The 19,640-nt window shown below is 39.2% G+C and overlaps 1 protein-coding gene across 3 annotated transcripts; it reads right to left on the bottom strand.

The window, feature by feature from the left end:
• Positions 1 to 859: 859 nt before the first annotated feature.
• Positions 860 to 18,751, bottom strand: LOC121629891 (AP2-associated protein kinase 1-like). Of its 3 annotated transcripts, none has more exons than XM_041969787.1 (20): positions 17,733 to 18,751; positions 16,259 to 16,377; positions 15,112 to 15,220; positions 14,757 to 14,899; positions 14,215 to 14,336; positions 13,838 to 13,919; positions 13,442 to 13,574; positions 13,197 to 13,300; positions 12,847 to 12,929; positions 12,528 to 12,688; positions 11,983 to 12,104; positions 11,363 to 11,713; positions 10,936 to 11,060; positions 10,669 to 10,850; positions 10,403 to 10,495; positions 9,140 to 9,229; positions 8,727 to 8,834; positions 8,060 to 8,227; positions 6,761 to 6,868; positions 860 to 1,649 (listed from the first exon to the last, which is right to left on the bottom strand). In XM_041969787.1, the coding sequence occupies exons 1-20, from the start codon at positions 17,893 to 17,895 to the stop codon at positions 931 to 933; spliced, it is 3,285 nt and encodes a 1,094-aa protein (XP_041825721.1). In that variant the 5' UTR covers positions 17,896 to 18,751; the 3' UTR covers positions 860 to 930. The 3 variants fall into 3 exon arrangements, with proteins under 3 accessions (XP_041825721.1, XP_041825723.1, XP_041825724.1); XM_041969789.1 differs by having other exon boundaries at positions 11,573 to 11,713; XM_041969790.1 differs by lacking the exon at positions 860 to 1,649 and adding an exon at positions 5,945 to 6,440.
• Between the last annotated feature and the right edge of the window lie 889 nt (positions 18,752 to 19,640).

Genomic DNA, 19,640 nt, shown 5'->3' with positions numbered 1-19,640 from the left:
TCCTTACTTCGGCCAAAGCAGAATTACAAACATTGTTAAATGTCTTATTACCATAAAATAAACAATCAGTTTGCTTGTTATATGCAACAACTCCTGAGACAGTACTGTAACCTGCTGTATTGCCTTATAAAACAGGAGTAGATATGAACCACAGACACCATACTGTTACCTGTTAATCTCTGAAGCAAGTTAGCTGAGTTTAATGCTATTGAAATAACTCATACTGATCACACACAGCTTTCTAGTGAGCAGCCAGTTGGGATTTTAGGATAATATGGAAATAAAAAGTGCTTCCAGCAGTGGAAATATTTCCTTTTCTTCCCTCAACGGGTTTAAAAAACAGATTTCTTTGGCTTTCAGCAAAATCGTAACATTTGCAGCACTAACACAAGAAGCATTGAGCCACTGGAAAAGAAAGGCACAATCCATAATCTAAATGTAAACATCTAGAGATATTTTTACCATGATAATAGCTTGGAATTGTAAGCAGCTGCTTTATCTCGGTAGATACTGATGTTTTTGGTTGTAACACATGATCAAGCTGACGTCTCTACTTCATTGTCACCATATAACTTCGACTTACATACATAACCTTTCTGATGTGCTTAAATAAGCTTTTATTACTTATAAACGGATGTCTACCAGAAGTAATCAAAGTTCAGACTGTGAAGCGCTGATATGACGACTGTTGTGCACAGACTACAAACACATCACATGACTGAGGTAGACCCTTACCTTAAAACAAGCACATAAATGGTAAAATGCTAATTCAGACCTTTTCAAACTGCAGGAATAATGTTAAAAGTAAAGCTACATGTGGTAACTAAGCAATACTGCCACTGAACAATACCTTGGCTCCTTTTTAAGTTACATAAAAAGCTCTGACTTGGCTTTTTTTTTTTCTTTTTTTTTTAAGAGATGATTATATAATCAGGGCTTCCCCTGAGAGCATCTTGGTTGAAAAGGTGCAGCAGTGAAGGGGTCATCCAGAGATTTCCCTCCTATTGTCCAGGAATGCAGAGGCCCCACTGCCACTGAGCCCACAGCGGCCTGCTGACCGATCCTGGTGACGACCCGATGCACCGCCACCGGCTGCTGGAGCAGAGGTGCCTCTGAGCGGAGTGGAGCTGCTTGAAAACTAAACTGCTGCAGAGCAGGGGGAGGTGATACTCTGACTTGATGACACTGTTTGTTGTTTTGAATCTGCTGTGCACAGGGCTTAAATACGTGGGCGTTAATAGGAGCAGCTCTGCTGGTTTCCTGCCTCTTTCCAAACGTTGCCTGGAGGAAAACATCAGATGCCTCAGCAGGTTTATGAGATGCAGAAAAGGAGGCGCTTCTGAATGCAATTTTGCTTCCTTTTCCCGGTGTTTTAAAAGGGGCCAGCTGGAAGACATCAGAGGTTACTGGGCTGTTTGGAGGCTGGAACAGGGATTCTTGGTTGACAGGTCTGACCTGAGAGCTGGTGAAAGGAGTTTGAACAGGACTGTGCTGAACGCCCCATTCATCTGACATCAACATGTGTTTATTATAGATACATGAGGCAGCCCTCTGTTGGATCCTTGGCCTTTGTTTATTCTCAGTGAAGAGCACTGAAGACGTCATGTGAGCAGCTTGCAGTTCATTACTGATGAGCTCCCTCTGTAGGTCTGTATGTGGAAGAGATAGAAGGAAGGTCAGATAGGAGGATGCTCTGCACCTAAATATGTACTATTCTCATGTTATGTTGAACAGAAATGAATGCTATAAAAAGAATCTAGTAGACCAAAACCAAAGACAGACTCAAAGAAAACCCTATCTTTCTGTAGCAGAAATTATGGTAAAGTGATAAGGGTACAAAACAATCTACCAATCTTTAAATAGCAGGGTTGATGTGATTTTTGTCCCAAGCAACATTGGTGATAAACGTCCTTTGCTTAAATTAAAGCCTACACAAGACTGAGTAGCTAGTAATCCCTGTTTAACTATAGCATATTAATAGCAAACAAAGTCACCTAACAAAAAAACAGATTGTGCTTTGACCTGAACATGAAGCTGGTATTTGTCCTTACCTGTGTAGACATTACAGTGCTGCAAGCAAAGTGTTTGTGGATTAAAACTTTACTTTTATTTTTTCATAACAAACCTTTTTTCCCCTACATGATTTTTTAGATCCTTTAATCTTTACATTTACTAAATGTTATTCATCAGACAAACATCCAATAATATAATATAATAATAATTCGTCAGTGTTACAGTTAGACTGATTCACTAGTCATGCTCCAGACATGGTTTGACATTGTGTCAGTGAAATAGCTGCGATAGCATCTGCATGCATTGCTCCCAAAGCTGTTGACTTTTCAGCATTAATGGTGCATTTGTAGATGAGTGAGTTACACATGCCATGGGGACTAATCACCCCATACCATCACAGTTGAAGGCTTTTGAACTATGTGCTGATATAACAAGGCAGATTGCCCCTCTCCTCTTTCGCCTGGATGTGTATATATTTCCTAAAAGTATTTTAAATTAAAATTCCTCTGATGGATGGACTTAGTAAAAGGCCTCCGCTTTACCTCTGCTGATCATAAATGAGCAGACACTGGTAAGTTAATATGTGTCTTTTCATGGTTAACGTTGTGGGTGCTGAATAAACTGTATGACAGTGGTTTTAAGACGTATTCCTGAGGTCATACAATCATTTTCACAAAAGAGAGGTGTGTGTTTTTAATGCAGTGTTGCTGGAAAGCCCAGGAGCCCAGTTTACTTTCACATTTTCAGCTCCAATTTGTTTTTGTTTATGTTTTTTTTTTTTGTCCTGAAACTACTATTTTTCTTAATAAACAGGTTTTAAATGGCATCCATATTTACAACTTTGATCAAAATGTCTCACCCAAAGTACTTCATGTACACGTTTTATCACGTCTGTTGAGAAACACTAAATAAGGGTCTGACTTTAAAGTAAAGTTGTTTAAAATGTGGAATATGAACAAATAAAAACATGATTTTTCTGCAAAACTGTTCACAGTAAAATCAGAAGACAAACTCAGAATCAATACTCAACACGTTGACATTCACATTTGTACTTTATTTGCCATCCCTTTATAATTCTTAAGTTATCTCACAAAAATAGAAGGAGCACACAATATCACAGCTCTAACGCAGGTTTGGGCCATAATGACAGGAGGCATCTCAAAACACTCGATAGTATCAGATAATCGACAACTTTCATTTTTGGCAAAACAACAAAGAGAACGAGGGGCTTCTGCTTCACATCAGGGAATCGTCTCGCTCGGTTTTACTGATTACAACAGCACACTGGTGGGGGTGGGGAGAAAGCTCAGGAGTTGCATAGGTTCAAACAGTAACTGCAAATGACTGAGCTGTTTGGTGGAAGGATCATAAACAGGATAAGCCTTTGATTGCACATGCAGCACCTGCAGTGAATACACCAAAGAGATTTTGAAAAATGGCTTCCCCTGTCAGTTTAATTGGACAAGAAGATATTCAATTTCTTAACTGAGGTTCTGTATTTTCTACTTAAAATACTTAATATTTTGGGGAGGTAAGTGATGCTGAAATAACATGCAAGTCATTCTGTATCTCAGTAAGCATCTAAATGAAATGCTAGGTCCACTTACTGCTTTATATCTATTATTTCCAGGTTCTTGACTTAAAGAGTTCACATTTAGTTTGTTCCACAACCTCACTGACATTTATTTGATGTGGCAAATCTGTTGTTAAATTGAAGTACAACACCTATTAAGGGTTGGACACTATCATCACCACTGAACCCAGTTGACCTCATTTCAGCACTATCTATAGATTTCTTTCCCTCTTGCAGAGTATTTTCACTAGATTTTCCAATAACACTTTCAATGTGCTTTTCAAAGTCCTTTTCTTAACACAATTAAAAGAAAAAAATAAATAAATAAAAAAAACGCAGGTACGGATAACCGTCCCTTTGTAATTATGCACAGGAAGCAAAATACCTTTGTTTGATCCTACAGAAACATCTACAGTGTATTGCTGACTGGAGCTGATCCTTTCTAACCCTCGACAGCTGACGTAACGCTGTTTGATAAAGCGCTGCTGCATTTTCAGACTGGGACACTTCACAGAGCCCCTCGCACATTAAAAATCAGACAGTTCCGTTACGTGTAATATTCAACGCAGACGGCTAGAGGACAGTGAGAGTGGGGAGCAGTAAGTCAGTGCTGCACATGTCCAGCTCTTGGAGAGAGTGATGCAACTCTGACTACCTGAGAGAATTTAGGGTGGGCTGTGCTTTCAGAGGAGATTTTAACGACAACCTGTCTGTTGCCATATTTGCAGCAAACAACAACACAAGTAGGCTACTGGAAAACATCTCCAACAATTCGAACTCCACACACGCACACGCATACTTATCATAACACTGTATACCAACGCACGTGAACAGAACATTCAACAACACTGCCATGCTTTTGGATATAAATCCTGTGATCACTAAAACTGGCCAACAAAAGCCTTAAAAAGCACAAGTTCAAATGAAACAGGACTAAAATTTAAACAATTAAACTCCCACTTTTCAGAAGACTTGAATAAAAATATAATCCATCAGTCCATGTAAACAAACATAACATGGTCTCACCTTGTTTTTTTTTTTTCTTTATGTCACATAAGTGGAATAAGACATGGGATTCAGCCTAATCTTTCAGGCTGGACAAAGACTAGGGTTATCATCTATACATTTTCATGTACTGACAGCTACTGAGTAGATTTAACTGAGAAGAAAAAAAAATACTCTTTGCACATAATTCCACACAGAGGAATGAAATATTTATATATTTTCCAGTATTATTGAATGATTATGATGTTAAGATTCATAGATAGATTTTTCATTATAGACTAATATTTATTTCTTACATTCATTCTCTAACACTCTATTCATATTAACATGTATTAACAGGGAAACAATGTCATATATGCATATATATATGACATATCAGATTCACAAGTAAAGCAATATGTCATCCACAAGTAAAGCTGTATGAAAATGACTATATATATACGGACTGGATAAGAGGCTGCAGAGGTTGTTGCAGACATCTATTTACATAAATGAGGAGTAAACAAATGACAGGAATGTAGGAGGGACGGCACAATGTGGAATGAATGAGTCAATGTGAGAAAGCAAAGGAGTGAGTGTGTGAAAATTATTTGCTAAATGATTATATATATATATATATATATATATATATATATATATATATATATATATATATATATATACTATTATATTTTATATCAACATTGATTCACCTAATTATTTGAATGAATCCATGGATTTCTATAAAAATGGTATGCTGCAGTCAACATATTTAAATAACCCTGATTATTCCAGCGCAGCCTTTTGTTTGCCTTTTGTCAAATAAGTCAAGAAATCAAGCTAAATTAAAAAAATACACAGTGTAACAGCATATGAGATTCTTTGTTTTAAAAGCACATGATGACACTGCATGGCTGTAAGGAGCTTTGTTTTTGTTTTGTGTTGCTATTTAGCAGATATACCAGTTGGCTTCACAGATTACTTTATGGCACTTTAGTATGTTGCGGTCATGGCTGTTCTGTTTCCACATTGTGACTCCACTTGATGGTTTTTTTCTTCTTTTTTTTTCTAGAAAAAAAAATCTAAATCTATAGCAGCTTCAACAAATTCAACAGGAGGAAACATTTATGTGTCTGTGCAAATCAGGCTACATGTTTCAGAGAAGTTTTGTTACGTTTATAGAAATAAACCTCATCTGAAAAAATGGTCATTTAACTTTTCATGGTTTTTTTTATCCTTTAAAATGTGCAAAAAAGGTGGGGGAGGATAATTTAGAAAGGCAAACAGCGACAAATTCACTTGTGCACGATAACTACAACCACTTAGAACTATGCCTAGTACACATTACAACAATGATCTTCTATTGTTTTCTAGTAGACGTACTGCAGTATTATTCAAACAAACTGGATAGATAGACAGAAACATGTCATGATTCTTCTTTTTTTCTTTTTTTTTTTTAAGAAAGAATGATGACGGTGAATTCGCCACTCGTTCCCAAAGGACAAAACGTGATGCACAGTGACTACAACAAAAGTCACGAACGCGAGGATGAGAGAAGAAAGGTAAAGAGAGGGCAGATAATGGGATCGATGCGGTGGAAAGCAGGAATGAAGAAGCGCTGACAGGTGAAGGATGTTTCTACAGCAGGAACTATAATGAAGATGACAGCCAGGGGCTGCAGGGAGACAGCTACGTCAACAGTGTTGATTGTTGTTATGCTATGCCAGACTATTATCCAGTGTTACAGCTTCTATGAGGGGGTGGGTCGCCTACAGGTCGATGAGCTGGTCCACCAGCAGCAGGGAGCGGGCCAAGCTGGGCAGGCTGGATTCAGAGCCACCACTGTTACTGCGCGAGTGGCCTCCTGAAACTGGCCGGAGAAAGAAAGGGAAGGTAGAGGACGAGACGAATACGGGCAAAACAGAAAAGAGGCAGAGAAGTGGGAGGCACAACAAGCAAACACAGCAGTCAAAGAAGGGGAAAGAGGTTGAGAAAGAGAGAATTTACCCATTTACTGCTACAGGTGCTCAAACATCTTTAACTTAACACTGTGATGATGTGAAAAGTACAGATCTCTGATCAGCTTATTTTGCAAATTACAACTATCAAGAACCCCCCTCAAATCCACCTAATTCTTGGTCATGTTCCTTGGGGCATTTACTCTTCCTAACAGAGTTAGTAAAGACCTACCTTGGGAATTCTTTCGGCCAGTAACAGGAATGGGATCAAACTCATCCTCTGTGGCCGCCTCTGCAGCGGTCTGTTGGAACTCCAAGTCTGAGATCAGGAGAGATGAGTCTGGATGAAACAGGGAGAAGGTTGGTTGTTGATGCAGAAATAGTTTGTTTGAGTTACACAATAAGAAACACTGGGATACTACAGGCAAATACGAGGATGATTGTTTTCATTGCAGCATTTTCTGGTCCGTTCTTAAATAGAACTTGAACCCGAATTTTGGACAAGACTGAGGATAAAAGCTGTTTTTTTTTCCAGCCTCAAGGTGAAATTAAGACCAAGTATATCACAGCAGACAAAGACTTTTTATCACTAAAACAAGGCCTGACAATTAAACTCAGCTGTGCAGCTTTCCGCAAAATAAAATTTACACTTAACTATCTTTAAACATTTTTAAATTGATTTAAGTGACACAAAGAACACTCGAGTAGAAACATGCACCTCTAAGGCACAGACCAAACCTAGACACTGAGGCTTTAGATGGCAAACTTTTAATCCAGCTCATGAAAATGAATTGGCATGTACTGATAACACCAAATAGATGAAAATGTTAATGCTCTACACACAAGTTGTGTTTCTGCAAATATAATCTAAACTTGGCAGGGATTTTGCACCTTAGTTGAATCTGCTGCTTGACCCTCTACTTCCTGGAGTAGAATCAAAGCTGTCCAACTGATGGATTTCAAATGACGGCGTGTCGATCTGATGACCATACACTGCAAATGATGACCTTGCGTATCCTTGCTATTGGCTCACAAAGAAACCTACTTTGCTTCTTGTTTCAATGGAATGACAGTAAATTAATTGAAAGTTCAATTCAAGTCATGATGGTGGACCAGAATAATTTCTAGGTCACATGATATATCCTGTGGCTCAGTTAATATCACCAGAGCAAGTTGGTGCATTATTACAGTGGTTTTAACATTGTCCTGTGTATTTCCAGTTATTGGATATCAACAGTGACCCTTTGCATCATTTTGCAGAATATAGTTTGCCATCAGCCTATGCAAAGAACTATGCATCCATTCAAAGCTTTACAGAGTCAGTTGTCCTGGTCTAAATAAAAATACACCTTATTCTGCACCTCAGTTTGTTCAACAAGTGACCAAACATTAATTCTATGAGGAAGCACTGACTGGTAACATTAACCTCTAGCATGAATGGAGAGTAGAAATGATCAGGATGGTCAGAGACATCTCTCCTCAATCATGTTGCCATAAATTCAGCGTCTTTTGGAAGGTTGCTTCAACTTACCTGCTGTAGGTTGCACAGAGTCTCCAGACAATATGCTGAAATCATCCAAAGCAGAGGCAGCAGAGGTGGGAACCGAGGAGACGGAGGAGGTGGCGCTGGTTACTGCAGTAGGAGCAGGTGGACCAGAGATGAGAGAGTCCAGGAGAGAGTCGTCTGCAGCGAGAGGCTCTGGGACAAGTCAAGGGAAGCTTCACAGTCAAGTTTTGTATAAAAATATAAACACATGTTTTTAGTCCTGAATATCAGAATGTCTAAATTCTCAGTGTTAATTATATATATAAATATATCTCTTTTTTTTCCAAAACATGTCTTTCTTTGATAAAAACACCTTTCTCATTAGTTGCCACATGGTGGCAGCAGAAACAAAACTGCAATCAATGTGCAGCAACTGGAGAACAATTACATTTGTACCGGCTGCAGATAATATCCGTGGACATATCTCTGTTAGCAGTCTTTCCAAACATCATCGGACCCACTGTTAATATATAACTATTGATTTATCAGCTTAAGCACTACAAACTGATAAGAAAGTCTGCTCTGCATACCACTGAAGTCACAATGCCAACACAGACTATTGAGCTACACTGGAATTCTTGTGTTTCTGATTATTCCACCTATGGCTGGTTACTGCAGTGAAACACAAAAACCTGAACACACACGTCAATACCTTTTGCAGACTCTTCCACAGATCCACCAAAAGGATCAGACAGCGACAGCAGGTCAGGAAGCATGAGCGAAGATGTGTCAGGAGATTTGAGTCCTTCGATCAGCTTTTCTAAAAGCCAGTAAAGAAAGAGAAAAGTGGAAAGGAGATATTTGTGAGCAAAGTACAGAAGTGAGGCAGCAGCACCTGAAAAGTAAAGGTGTTTACACCCACATTCGGTCACACAGAGCCCGAAAAAGTTTTAAAACAGCACTTCAAAAAAAAAAAAAAAAAAAAAAAAAGGCTGATCATATACTTAACATTTAAATCGTGTGCTTTTAAACATTCACGTTCCTTTTGTGGGACAAAAATGGAAGACGTTTCTTGAGAAGGGCAATAACACATTTAGATAATTAAACTCAGGGTAACATATTTACCTGGAGCATCTGACAGTTCGAGGGTGTGGAAAGGATCTGGGACAACCAACAGCGAAGCTCCAGATTCCAGAATAGCAGATGGTCTTTCAGCTAGCAAACACAGCAGAAAAAACTCACATGGTTCAAGTAAACACAGGTAAAAAGTGATGCCGGTGGAGAAATACTGTAAAATGTCAATGAGGCTCGTTAATGTGCTGGGTCGTATGATTCAATTATTTTGTCGTCATTAGCCAGTCGAATTTCAAAATCAGTTTTCTGTTTATTTTAACTAAATTTAATGTTCTTTGGTTAACATGAGGGGTTTTTTAAATTTCCTAATACACTTCAATCTTTCTGCGTTGTGAGATGAAACACAAATAATACCTGTGGCCAGTTCCTTGTGAACAAACCTCATACTTCATTATATGATGCACATTGGCAGCCCTGGCTTTCCAAAGCTAATTAAAGCCATCAGATTAATGGATCAGCCACATTAAGAGGTTTACTTCACTGATTTGCAATTCCATTCACCGCCTACAGCTTCACACGGTAGCTGAGAACAGCAGCGAAGAATTCAGGATTACTGGAAATTTCAGTCTCAGCAACCTTGTCAAAGAAATTAATATACATTTAAATCAGATTTGTTTTCAAATCCACAAACTACCACAGCAAAAATTGCAAATCTAAGCGTAATCGTCCTATGTTTACACTTGTCTTGGTTTTGGTGTATAAATGGATAACAACAAGTTCTAAACAAGATACTTTATTTTAATTTTAATTTAATTTAGGGGACTAATAGCTATTCGGAGCAGACATCAGACACTTACTAGTCTGCAGATTGTTTTATTGCAGCACTCTCCACAGTGCATTAAAAAATGTCCAGTTTGCATAACTGTGTGGCATTATGGACTGTGTAATGTGAACCGAGTCTGTGTAACTGAGCCGGAAGTGAGAAGGTGTAAATATCCCCAACAGAGCGCTCACTCAAAACGCTATGAATCTTTTTGGCTCTCCTGGTGGCCTCCTTAAATCTAACAACACACTGTGATGTGCATGCTAATGCAACATGATAAGTACGAGGTCCCGTTGAAAATTAATTGTGTGTTATTTTCTGTCGCACTCTCCATCTGAAACTCTGCTTTAGCCTCTGGCATCTAAACTAAGTTCCTTTTAAAACTGAACCAATGGGCGCACTGAAAGGTGCCATGAATGAAGGCCCATACAGACCAAGGGGAAGAAAAACACTCATTCTGTAGACTGCATAAAGTTAAGAGTGTAGCATACCAGTTTCTTGGGGGGGAGTATTTTCCACAGATGAGGCCTGCAGACCTGGTATCAGCTCTTCAGAAGATGTGGCCTCAGTATCTAATGGTAGATCTGTTATAAAAAAAAAAAAAAAAAAGAAAAGAAACAGAAAATTCTTGTACTGCACAAGTAGACCCAAAGGGGATTCTGACATTTTTGTGTACTTTCAGCATCATTTATAATTTGTCCAACACACACTGTTCATCAGCTAACTTAACACATTTGATATGACAGTCAAATATCACCTGGAGCCTTTATGTCATCAGGTTTGAATTCACCAGCATTGAGGCTGGAAAAACTGTCATCATCAAATGGGTTCCATGCTGGCTGTGTGGAGCCAGGACCAGTGGGTGCAGCGTTGCTCTGGTCTTGCGCTGCATCACTCAGCTGAGCTGGCTGGATGGCGCTCTGCTGAGATGCAAGTGATCTACAAATAAAAAATGTAAAAATTTAAACAAAAAGGAGAAGAGTTACAACTACTCTTCACTTTATTAAAATAAAATGCCACTTACTGAGTAACTGCAACGTCTCCATTAGCTCCTGGCAGCTGCTGTGAAGAATCACTGCTCGCTGTGGCATCGCTTGGTGCGCGCTGATGGCCTCGTTCCTCTGTTGTCTTTGGAGCTGCAGATGAAGTCTAAGCAAAGCAGCAAGCAAAAAAGTTTAATTCAGCTAAAGTTTTCTAGAATGTTTCACAGAAAGTCTCAGATCAATGTGTTCAGAAGACAGTTTAAAAAAAAAAAGCCCCAAAACATTTACTAACATTTTCACTTTTTGATGAAAAGAAAAGAAATGTAATGGACAGATGGAGAAAGTAATAACATCAGGCCAAGCCGCTCAGGTTAAATGCTAAATGAAAAGAAAAGGTCAATACGTAATGTTGATAGCTTTGCAAAGCTCATTAAATTCAGGCACTGTTTGAAGCAAAAGGCCTCTTACTGTCTCAGCTGATTTTTGGCTGATTTCAGTGGAGGCAGGCTGAGCCTGAGCCGCTGATGGTTGAATTATCTGCTGCTGCTGAGCTACTGCTGGCTGACTAGGTGCTGATTTGCTGGGAGAAGACTGAGCCTCTGGCTGCTGAGCCTGACTAGTTTGCTTTCGACGCGCTGGGCGTTGAGGTGGGGCAGGGCTGGATGGAGTCTGTGTCACCTGCTGGGAGTTGGCCACGGAGGGAGCTGTGGTCTGCTGCTGGGCTGTTGCCTGTGCTTGTGTTGTAGCTTCACCTTTGGCCACTGAAGATGCTGCCGTAGTCGCAGTCTCTGCTCCAGCAGCTGAAGCTGGCTGCACAGCCTATTACACAAAGATATGTGACAAAGTGTCTGTATATAATCTTTGAATTAAACATAAGAAAATGATAAATGTTGTTATGGTTACCCATTTATATCAGAGTCAATAGAGAAATTGAATTGATTTTTGTGAGAAAATGTAAAAAAAATGCCCATAGATTCCTAGAACAGAAGTTCCAGGCACTGCTTTTTTTTTCCAACCCATAAATAAAGAATTTTGATACAGGACTTGCATGAATCAGCAAAAATTCATTGGCAGTACAAAGTCTGTACCTGCTTCGGTGGAGCTGCAGCCTGACTTGTACTGTTTGGTGTTTGGATGAGTGGCTGAGCTGAAGTCTGAGCCTTCTGTGACTGGATAGCTGCAGCTGTTTGGGAGAGGTCTAAACTGACTCCTGCCGGACATGGAACAGAGCACAGGCTTCACATTACTCAACAGCATAAAGAGAATTCAGCTTTAAAACATGCACAGATAAAAACCAGCTTTTATTTGAAACCACATAAATTAATTTGTTTGCATACGTAACAAAAATACCACTCATACCTCAAAGTGATTTATAACAGGCACAAAAACTGACATTACCTGAAGCAGTGATACAGATTGAGGGAGTAGAGGAAAAAATTATTCCATTAAAATTTTAAGTCTATGGCTAGACAGGTATAACTTGCACACATCTCGACCTGCATACTTGATCCATCTCTGTCGAGGACTGTAGCACTCGATAGGTGCACAAAGGTCTAGATGGATTCCCGTGTATTTGAACATGTTTAAGTCAAAATGTTGGGGCAGGTAAATAATGGTGGAGTGATGCACATACCCACAGGCTGAGCTGCACCACCAGGGAGATTAGCTCGCTTGCGAGGGGTAAGAGCAGCAGGCTGAATGGGTAGGATGCCAGCAGCAGGCTGGGTATGCACTGCTTTGGGCCTCTGACGAGGGGTGATGGAGGTTTCAGTGGTGGGAATTGGATCTGTCAGTCTAGCAACAAAGAAAAAGATGTTGGCCTTTCATGTTAATTATGGTAAGCAGTGTTAACATAATTTAATGAGTTTCAGAATACTAACTTTAACAAATTACTTCTAAGAAACATGTTTCCAGAGTTTTAATAGTATTACAAATAAGCATGTCATGCTTGCCTGGGCTTAGCCTGGCTCTTCTTTGCTGCAGCAGCTTCACTTGCTTTGACTGGCTCAGGAAGTTTGGAAGGAATTGGAGAATTCTAGTGTACGAGGAAAAAAAGGAAATGTTCACAATGTCTGCATAGAGTTTATACAGGATGGAACAATCAATGACAGGAATAAATCTTATCACCATCAATCTGGCAAGAAGTATTTTCTAAAGTATGTACATATTGAATCAGAGTTTGCCTGTGTGGGTCAAGCTGAAGGTCTGTAGCAGATTCCCCCACCAAAAAATCAATTCCCAGTAAGAGAAAGTCAGGGAAATCTAAATATTTGAGATGCCCCTGAAGCTAAGAGAGCCTCACCTTCACATTCTGAACAGGACAGGTCCGCTGAGCAAGTTTAAAAGCAAAGTAGGACACCTGGTAGATATCTGGTCTTTTGTCTGGGTCTGGCTCCAGCATGTACCCTAAAAAAAACATTACAGAGAAAAAGAATGAAAGTCCCCCAGAACAAACAAACAAAAAAAACAAAAAACAGAAGAAACTCCACAAGCAGAAATAAATATGACACTGCTGATAACATGAATTAATATTTAACAGGTACTAACGAATGAGGCAGTGAAGATCATAAGAGTAACGGGAATTATCTGGAATGGTGAAACTGCCATCACAGATGGCCACCTGGCTTTCACCAAAAGGGAGAGTGAAGAAGCACAACTTGTACAGCAAACAGCCCAGAGCCTGGAGAGGACAACCACATGCAAACCCAGTCACAGAGGAGAGAGGAGAAGATTAAGAGTCACAAGAAACACCTTTATCCCATATAATCTTTATATAAAATTACAAAATATGCATTAACCTATAGGCTTTCAATTCTTGTCTCTAAAAGATTTGTTTCATTCATTATGAGCCATGATGTTTCAAGTGCGAATATGTGTTACTGTGTTATGTAAACTTCAAAAGCACCGTTTCCATCATCAGAGAGGTCCGTCCAGTTCACTCACCCAGACATCAGCCTTTGTGGTGATAATCTTGTTGTTGTACAGGTTCACCATTTCTGGGGCTCGATATGATAAAGTGGTGTACCTGAAAGAGGAGAACAAAAAAAAAGAAAAAAAAAAAAGAAAAAATAGGACGAAATCCGTGTTTTCAATGTGCCGCTGAAACAAAAATACTCTACACTCTATTACATGTTCAGAAATGTACATTAATTTGAAAGCAGTTGTTCGATATAATACTAATTTTGTATCTTGTAAAAATGTTGCAACCATATTATATTTTCAGCCAAACTACAGTTCATGTAAAAATTAGATAAAAAAAATGGGAAAAACCCAACTTGTTTAAAAAACACTTAAAGGTGCAGAGGAAAAGAGGCACAAACTTTTTGATTTCTTCCTCCACGACGGCCACTCCTTCCGTCTGCGGACTCTGGAATTTGTTTGTGGCGCTGCCAAAGTCACAGAGCACATAATGACCCTTGTCGTGCAAGAGGATGTTCTCCACCTGTGGAAATAGAAGACTTACTACACCAGAAGACTTTATTCTCCTTTATTTGCTTAATATACTCTTGAGATATAGCATGAGCAACACAGCTTTTTCTCACATAATGTGTAGATTTAAATCAAACTCAGGGTGAGAGGGAACTGATAACACTATAACACTCTTCTTTTGCAGAAGGTATTTCAAGTATTTCAATAAATTAATACTCTCCTTTTACTGTGAGATCACTGCATAATTAAACATGATTTCCCCTCACACTCAACATAATCATGACACAGGTCATGTTTCTTCAAAGACAGCAGGCCTTGCCTCATTACAGACCAAGCTGGGGCTTTAGTGTCTGATTATCACTGTGAACAAGATGAATGACTAACATGTATGCAAGTATGTCACGTAATTAGTCCAAGAAGCAAAGTGTGGCACCTTCAGGTCCCTGTGGATGATGGATGTTTTGCGCTGGTGCAAGCGAGATACAGCATCACAGGTGTCACAGAAGATCTGTAGCACCTCAGACTCTGTGAAGCCAGTCTGCAGCCTTTGATTCATCAAATTGACCACCTGCCCTCCTGCAAAATAACAGCCAATTATACAGCAGATTAAACAAGAAAGGGTGGTAACTTCAGGAGGGGCATGTTTGATCCATAAACCTTACATCATTCAGACTTGATGTTTAGAAAGAGTTTGTTTCTATAACACAGCATAACAATCATACTGGCATGTAATCATAAAGTGAAAGTGCCATCAGAAACCTAAATCTAATTTATCTGTCCAACCTCACCTTTGCAGTAGTCCATTAGTATGAGAACCTCCCATACATCCCTTGATCCCATAGCTGTGATACTTGAGTCCAGATAACCAACAATATTCTTGTGACCGACAAGGTCTTTCTGCAGGAACATAAACATAAAATCATTAGTAGACCACTGTGCACAAAGTTTGTGCCAAACAGGACGACTATAATAAGCTGCTGCATACAATCCACATCCTGTGCGAGTGGTGAAACAACTGCTTGGAGCATGCAATTCTTTCTTTATTACCAGGTTTTCTATTTTTCCATCACACAGAAAAAAAAATCAGGTTGTCAGAAGTGACAACATGATTTATAGCAAACAGAAACAGCAGGAAAGGAAGAAATATTTATATTTTGCTGCAAAAAAAGGTACTATCTCCTGCAGAGGGAGTTGGAAGGAGGGAGCTCAAATCAGCCATCTATTTAGTAATGACATAAATGTCAAGTGCAGGAGCTGAGGTGAAGTACCGTTTGTGTGTATGTGTGGATCAAAGAGTGAGAGGAAAGAGACTAAATAAAAAGATTATGTGGTTAAGAAAGCAAAACAAGGCCAACATTGTACACAAGTCTGTTGAATGTTTGTCAAATGATACAATCTGCCTTGTTTGTAATCTGAACATCTTTTGCTTCCTTCCTTCCTCCGTGTTCCTTCGTGTATATACAGGAAGGCAAAGTCCGGTGCTGACTCTGAACTCTAATGACGTCTTTACTTATAGTATGTCTGTATAATCTCATATATAAAGCCAATAATTATTCATTTCAGATGAATGAATAGAGTATTTGCCCAAAACATGTCCCAAGAGAAAAAAAAACATTTTTACCACAGCTGAGAATGAGGACTGAAATATTAACATTTAAACTGTCTTTAAAGACTTTATGCTCATTCAAATGATATGGTCTAAGATAATACTTTGAAAGACAGAAGCAATAAATGAAGTACAACAATCAAAACATCCCAACTACAGGAAGCCCTGATTTCAATGTCTGGACAGAATTATGTGTATTGCTTATGTGGTTTCCTTTCAAAACACTTTTGCATTGCATGTGCTTCCATGTGTGGTTTTCACCCAGTATGCAAAACCAAAAGGGCACAGGGTGCAAACGTGCAGAGAAAGGTTTAATCCTAGAAACTCACCATTATCTGAATCTCCCGTTTGCACACTTGCAGATCATACTCGTTGTTGACATACATCCTCTTCAGAGCACAACGCACACCCTGATTTGTTTTCACAAGAAACACGATTGCGAACCCACCTGCAGGATTGAGAAAGACGAGCTGTCAAATCAAACTTGTCAGTCAGTCATGATACATACTGTTGGTTGGTCAAATCTTGATAATTAACAAGCAGAATCTCAAAATCTGAACTTCACAAAGCAATTCAACAACAATCAATACGACATGAGTCACTGGTAGAATAACTGCTCTTGCAAGGTTTTGTATGCCATCAGAAATTCGGCAGTTTAGCAGACAAGCTATTTTTTCCCACCTCATTACTTCAACAACTGTTGCAGTGCATGTCCTTGTAGGTTAGCCTTGCTTCAATAAAGACGATCAGGACCACATGGTGCTGCCTTATAGCGTTATCTATTAGTCATGGCATCGCTGCAGGGTTTACGTACAGGCCTACATTGAGGCCTAACCATCTGGTATTGCTCAGGCTACAAATTTACTGTGCTGAGTTTAGCTGTGACAGTCATCAGTTTCAGACCGCTTTATACAGAATGCTCAGCTTGACATGTGGTGTTGTGGCATGGCAGTGTGGCACTCTATGAACATGGGTGCAGGATGAGGAGGAAAGTAAACTTGCGATACAAAAGTGTATAGAAAGTGAATGTGTGCTCTGATTTGCTGAACTGCACCATCTTCTTAGATCAAACAGATCCCAGACACCCTATGAAATTTTTGTCGAGCTTGCAGCCTGACACAATTGATTAATAGCAGAAATGCTGGATTTACCCCGTCTTAGGTTCAGAAAAACAAAAGGGATAGGGATAAAATGTCCAACATTTCTTTGGAAAGAAGTAAGGGATGCTTAAACTCAACATACTTACTGCAGTTAATACTGTAGTACTGTATTCTCCAATTCACTTAACATTTTGTGCTTACATTGTCAGGTATATCTTCAATTAAAAATTAATAAGAAAAAAATAAATAAATAAGTAATAAAATCTTCCAGTCAGTCAAGTAAAGCCTTGATTGGAACTTTCAATCAGGCCTCTACTCAATAATCTTATCCTCAAGTCTCAGACTTACAGTTTGCTTTCCATTGTCTGTTATAGAAAATGAAGATTTCAACAGTAAACATTCATTTAAAAAAGCTCAAGCAACTGCCTGGCGCCAGGAAGTCTCCATCTCCTTGAATCACACTTCTGAACCATAATAGCTGACTGAAAATTGTTGTGTTACTCAGAGTACAGCTGAGAGAAACTGCTAGGCCTCTTTTTTTAGCATCCTCCAGGCCAGCGGGGATGGCATAAGGTTACATTTCTGTGCTGATAATGTAACTAGCTTGAGCATTCAGGACAAAAGGGACATTATTGTTTTAACAACGGAGCAGAAAAGGAGAGAACTACACAAATAGCATCATCTGGCTTGTGCAACTCCTCACCTTCAGCAATTATCTCCTCAACTGTGACTTGGTGGCGCCCGACAGTAAAGGCTCGTCCAATGTAATTCCCGCCTGCATGACTGGACCCAGAGCTGCCACCTCCTCCTCCAGAACCAGGCCCGGAGCTGACCAACTCCCGACGAGAATCAAAGAACTTCCTCATCTTGTCGAAATGACAGGAGGAATATTTGCGGCTTCAGCCTCACACACAGCAATGAGCTGATGTTGGCTGTGTGATGGCTTATTGCAGTGATATACAACACAGCTAAAATTGTAAACTTGACGAGTCTGAGTCTATGTGGTGCCCCTGATGCCTTTGTCACTTATGAGGATGTTGAAAGAATCCAGATTTTAAATGGAAATGTCTTCATTTGCTTGCCAACACAAGCCAGTTGGTGATAGCTTGAGCGGTGGCGACTAGCAGTTATGTAAGTGAATTACACCACCCGGGAGGTTAAAGCATCTCCGGAGAAAGTATTTCTTTAACTAGCCATTCAGCTGTTCGTGGACGGTTGGGGCTGCTGATGAAAAACTAGGTCCATCTCCATCTCGTCCAGCCATTACCAAGCTAGCTAAGTGCTAGCTACTTACGCGCTATGACATTTCGTGTAAGGTTATCCAGGTTATCCTCTGAAGATGATGTCTTTTTGTGCGATATATCCAACGTATAACTTGTGTGACAGTGATTTCCGAAAAAATGTTTCCATCCTCAGTGAAGTGAAGCGACCGTTTGTTGCCTCATAGCTAGCAGCCCGTGTGGCTATTTAATTGCTTCCATTTACAATAAAACTATTATTTTAGTTAGCTAACGCTTTAGCACGATGCAGCCCAGACAGGCGCAGCGCCGACAGGAGACTTAAGCCTTCGTCTGTTACTGCAAATATATAACCCGGGAATATGTCATCCACCAAAACATTACGTTGAGGTTTCAACACAGCGGTGTAATCTCTGCAACCACAGCAGTCTTTGGCTGCCAGCGATATCGCAACATCCTAGTTGTTGCTGTTGACGCGCGGACGGAATTATGGGCGTTGTAGTTTATGATGCAGCTGCAGCCTGCCCTCCACCCGCCTCGCATGTGAGGTCATATGCTGTGTTCGCGTGACCCCGCTTAGCTCGTTAATCCTGTCGCTATTGATAATAATAATAATAATAATAATAATAATAATAATAATAATAATAATAATAATAATAATAATAATAATAATAATAATAATAATAAAGAGGTTTAGCTCTGTGTATGTTGTATAGTTTTCCATGTTAGTATTTTTTATGTGTGTTTGTTTATGTTTTCTTTTTTTCTTTTCTTTTGTTCCTTTTTTATAGCTTCTTTAATAACTTTGTGGTGTAGGCTGTTTATCATCTACACATTATAATTTGTCCCAATAACTGGTCAGATCTGATCTGCTCATAATTATTCTAAGTTAATTTTGTGCCATATTTTGGTTTTGCATATCTTGGTTTGGCTATTCTGTCTTTCTGAAAGATCAGTTTGTGCCACATGTTGGTTATTTGTGTCTAATTTGAGTTGTATTACCTCTTTTGGGTCACATTTGGGGCACACATCTCATTTTGCTCATGTCAGTCACTTTGTACGCAGTCAGTGTTTGACTTTGTGGGTCAATTGCTTTATTATATTTATACATTATAAATTAATTTATCCAAGTTCTCTGTATCATGTGGATTGAGGAAGCTGGAGATATAATAGAACTTTCAGTTGACATCTGGCTATGTACCTGTTAATTGTTTAGTAATATGTTTATCCATGCAAATATTAGGAATTAAGTTTAGTGAAAAGACATTTGTGCTCTCAGTGTTGAAGCAAAGTGGCAAAAAATCTTTACATATTGTTACAATTTAAATTTATATTACTATGAGGTGCAATTTAGGCTGTTTGCCACATTTAAA

The sequence above is a fragment of the Melanotaenia boesemani genome, chromosome 19, assembly GCF_017639745.1.
Source record: "Melanotaenia boesemani isolate fMelBoe1 chromosome 19, fMelBoe1.pri, whole genome shotgun sequence".
Taxonomy (NCBI): domain Eukaryota; kingdom Metazoa; phylum Chordata; class Actinopteri; order Atheriniformes; family Melanotaeniidae; genus Melanotaenia; species Melanotaenia boesemani.
This window is presented reverse-complemented; position numbering and strand designations above follow the sequence as displayed.

What these genes read in the sequence shown, in the direction of transcription:
- LOC121629891 (XM_041969787.1), bottom strand. Translation starts at nt 17,895, where the DNA reads ATGAGGAAGTTCTTTGATTCTCGTCGGGAGTTGGTCAGCTCCGGGCCT. An exon ending in AAGAGCCAGGCTAAGCCCAG is followed by an intron (nt 12,689 to 12,846) that starts GCAAGCATGACA and finishes CTTTGTTGCTAG; the next exon opens with ACTGACAGATCCAATTCCCA. An exon ending in CTGCAGCTCCACCGAAGCAG is followed by an intron (nt 11,714 to 11,982) that starts GTACAGACTTTG and finishes TTTGTGTAATAG; the next exon opens with GCTGTGCAGCCAGCTTCAGC.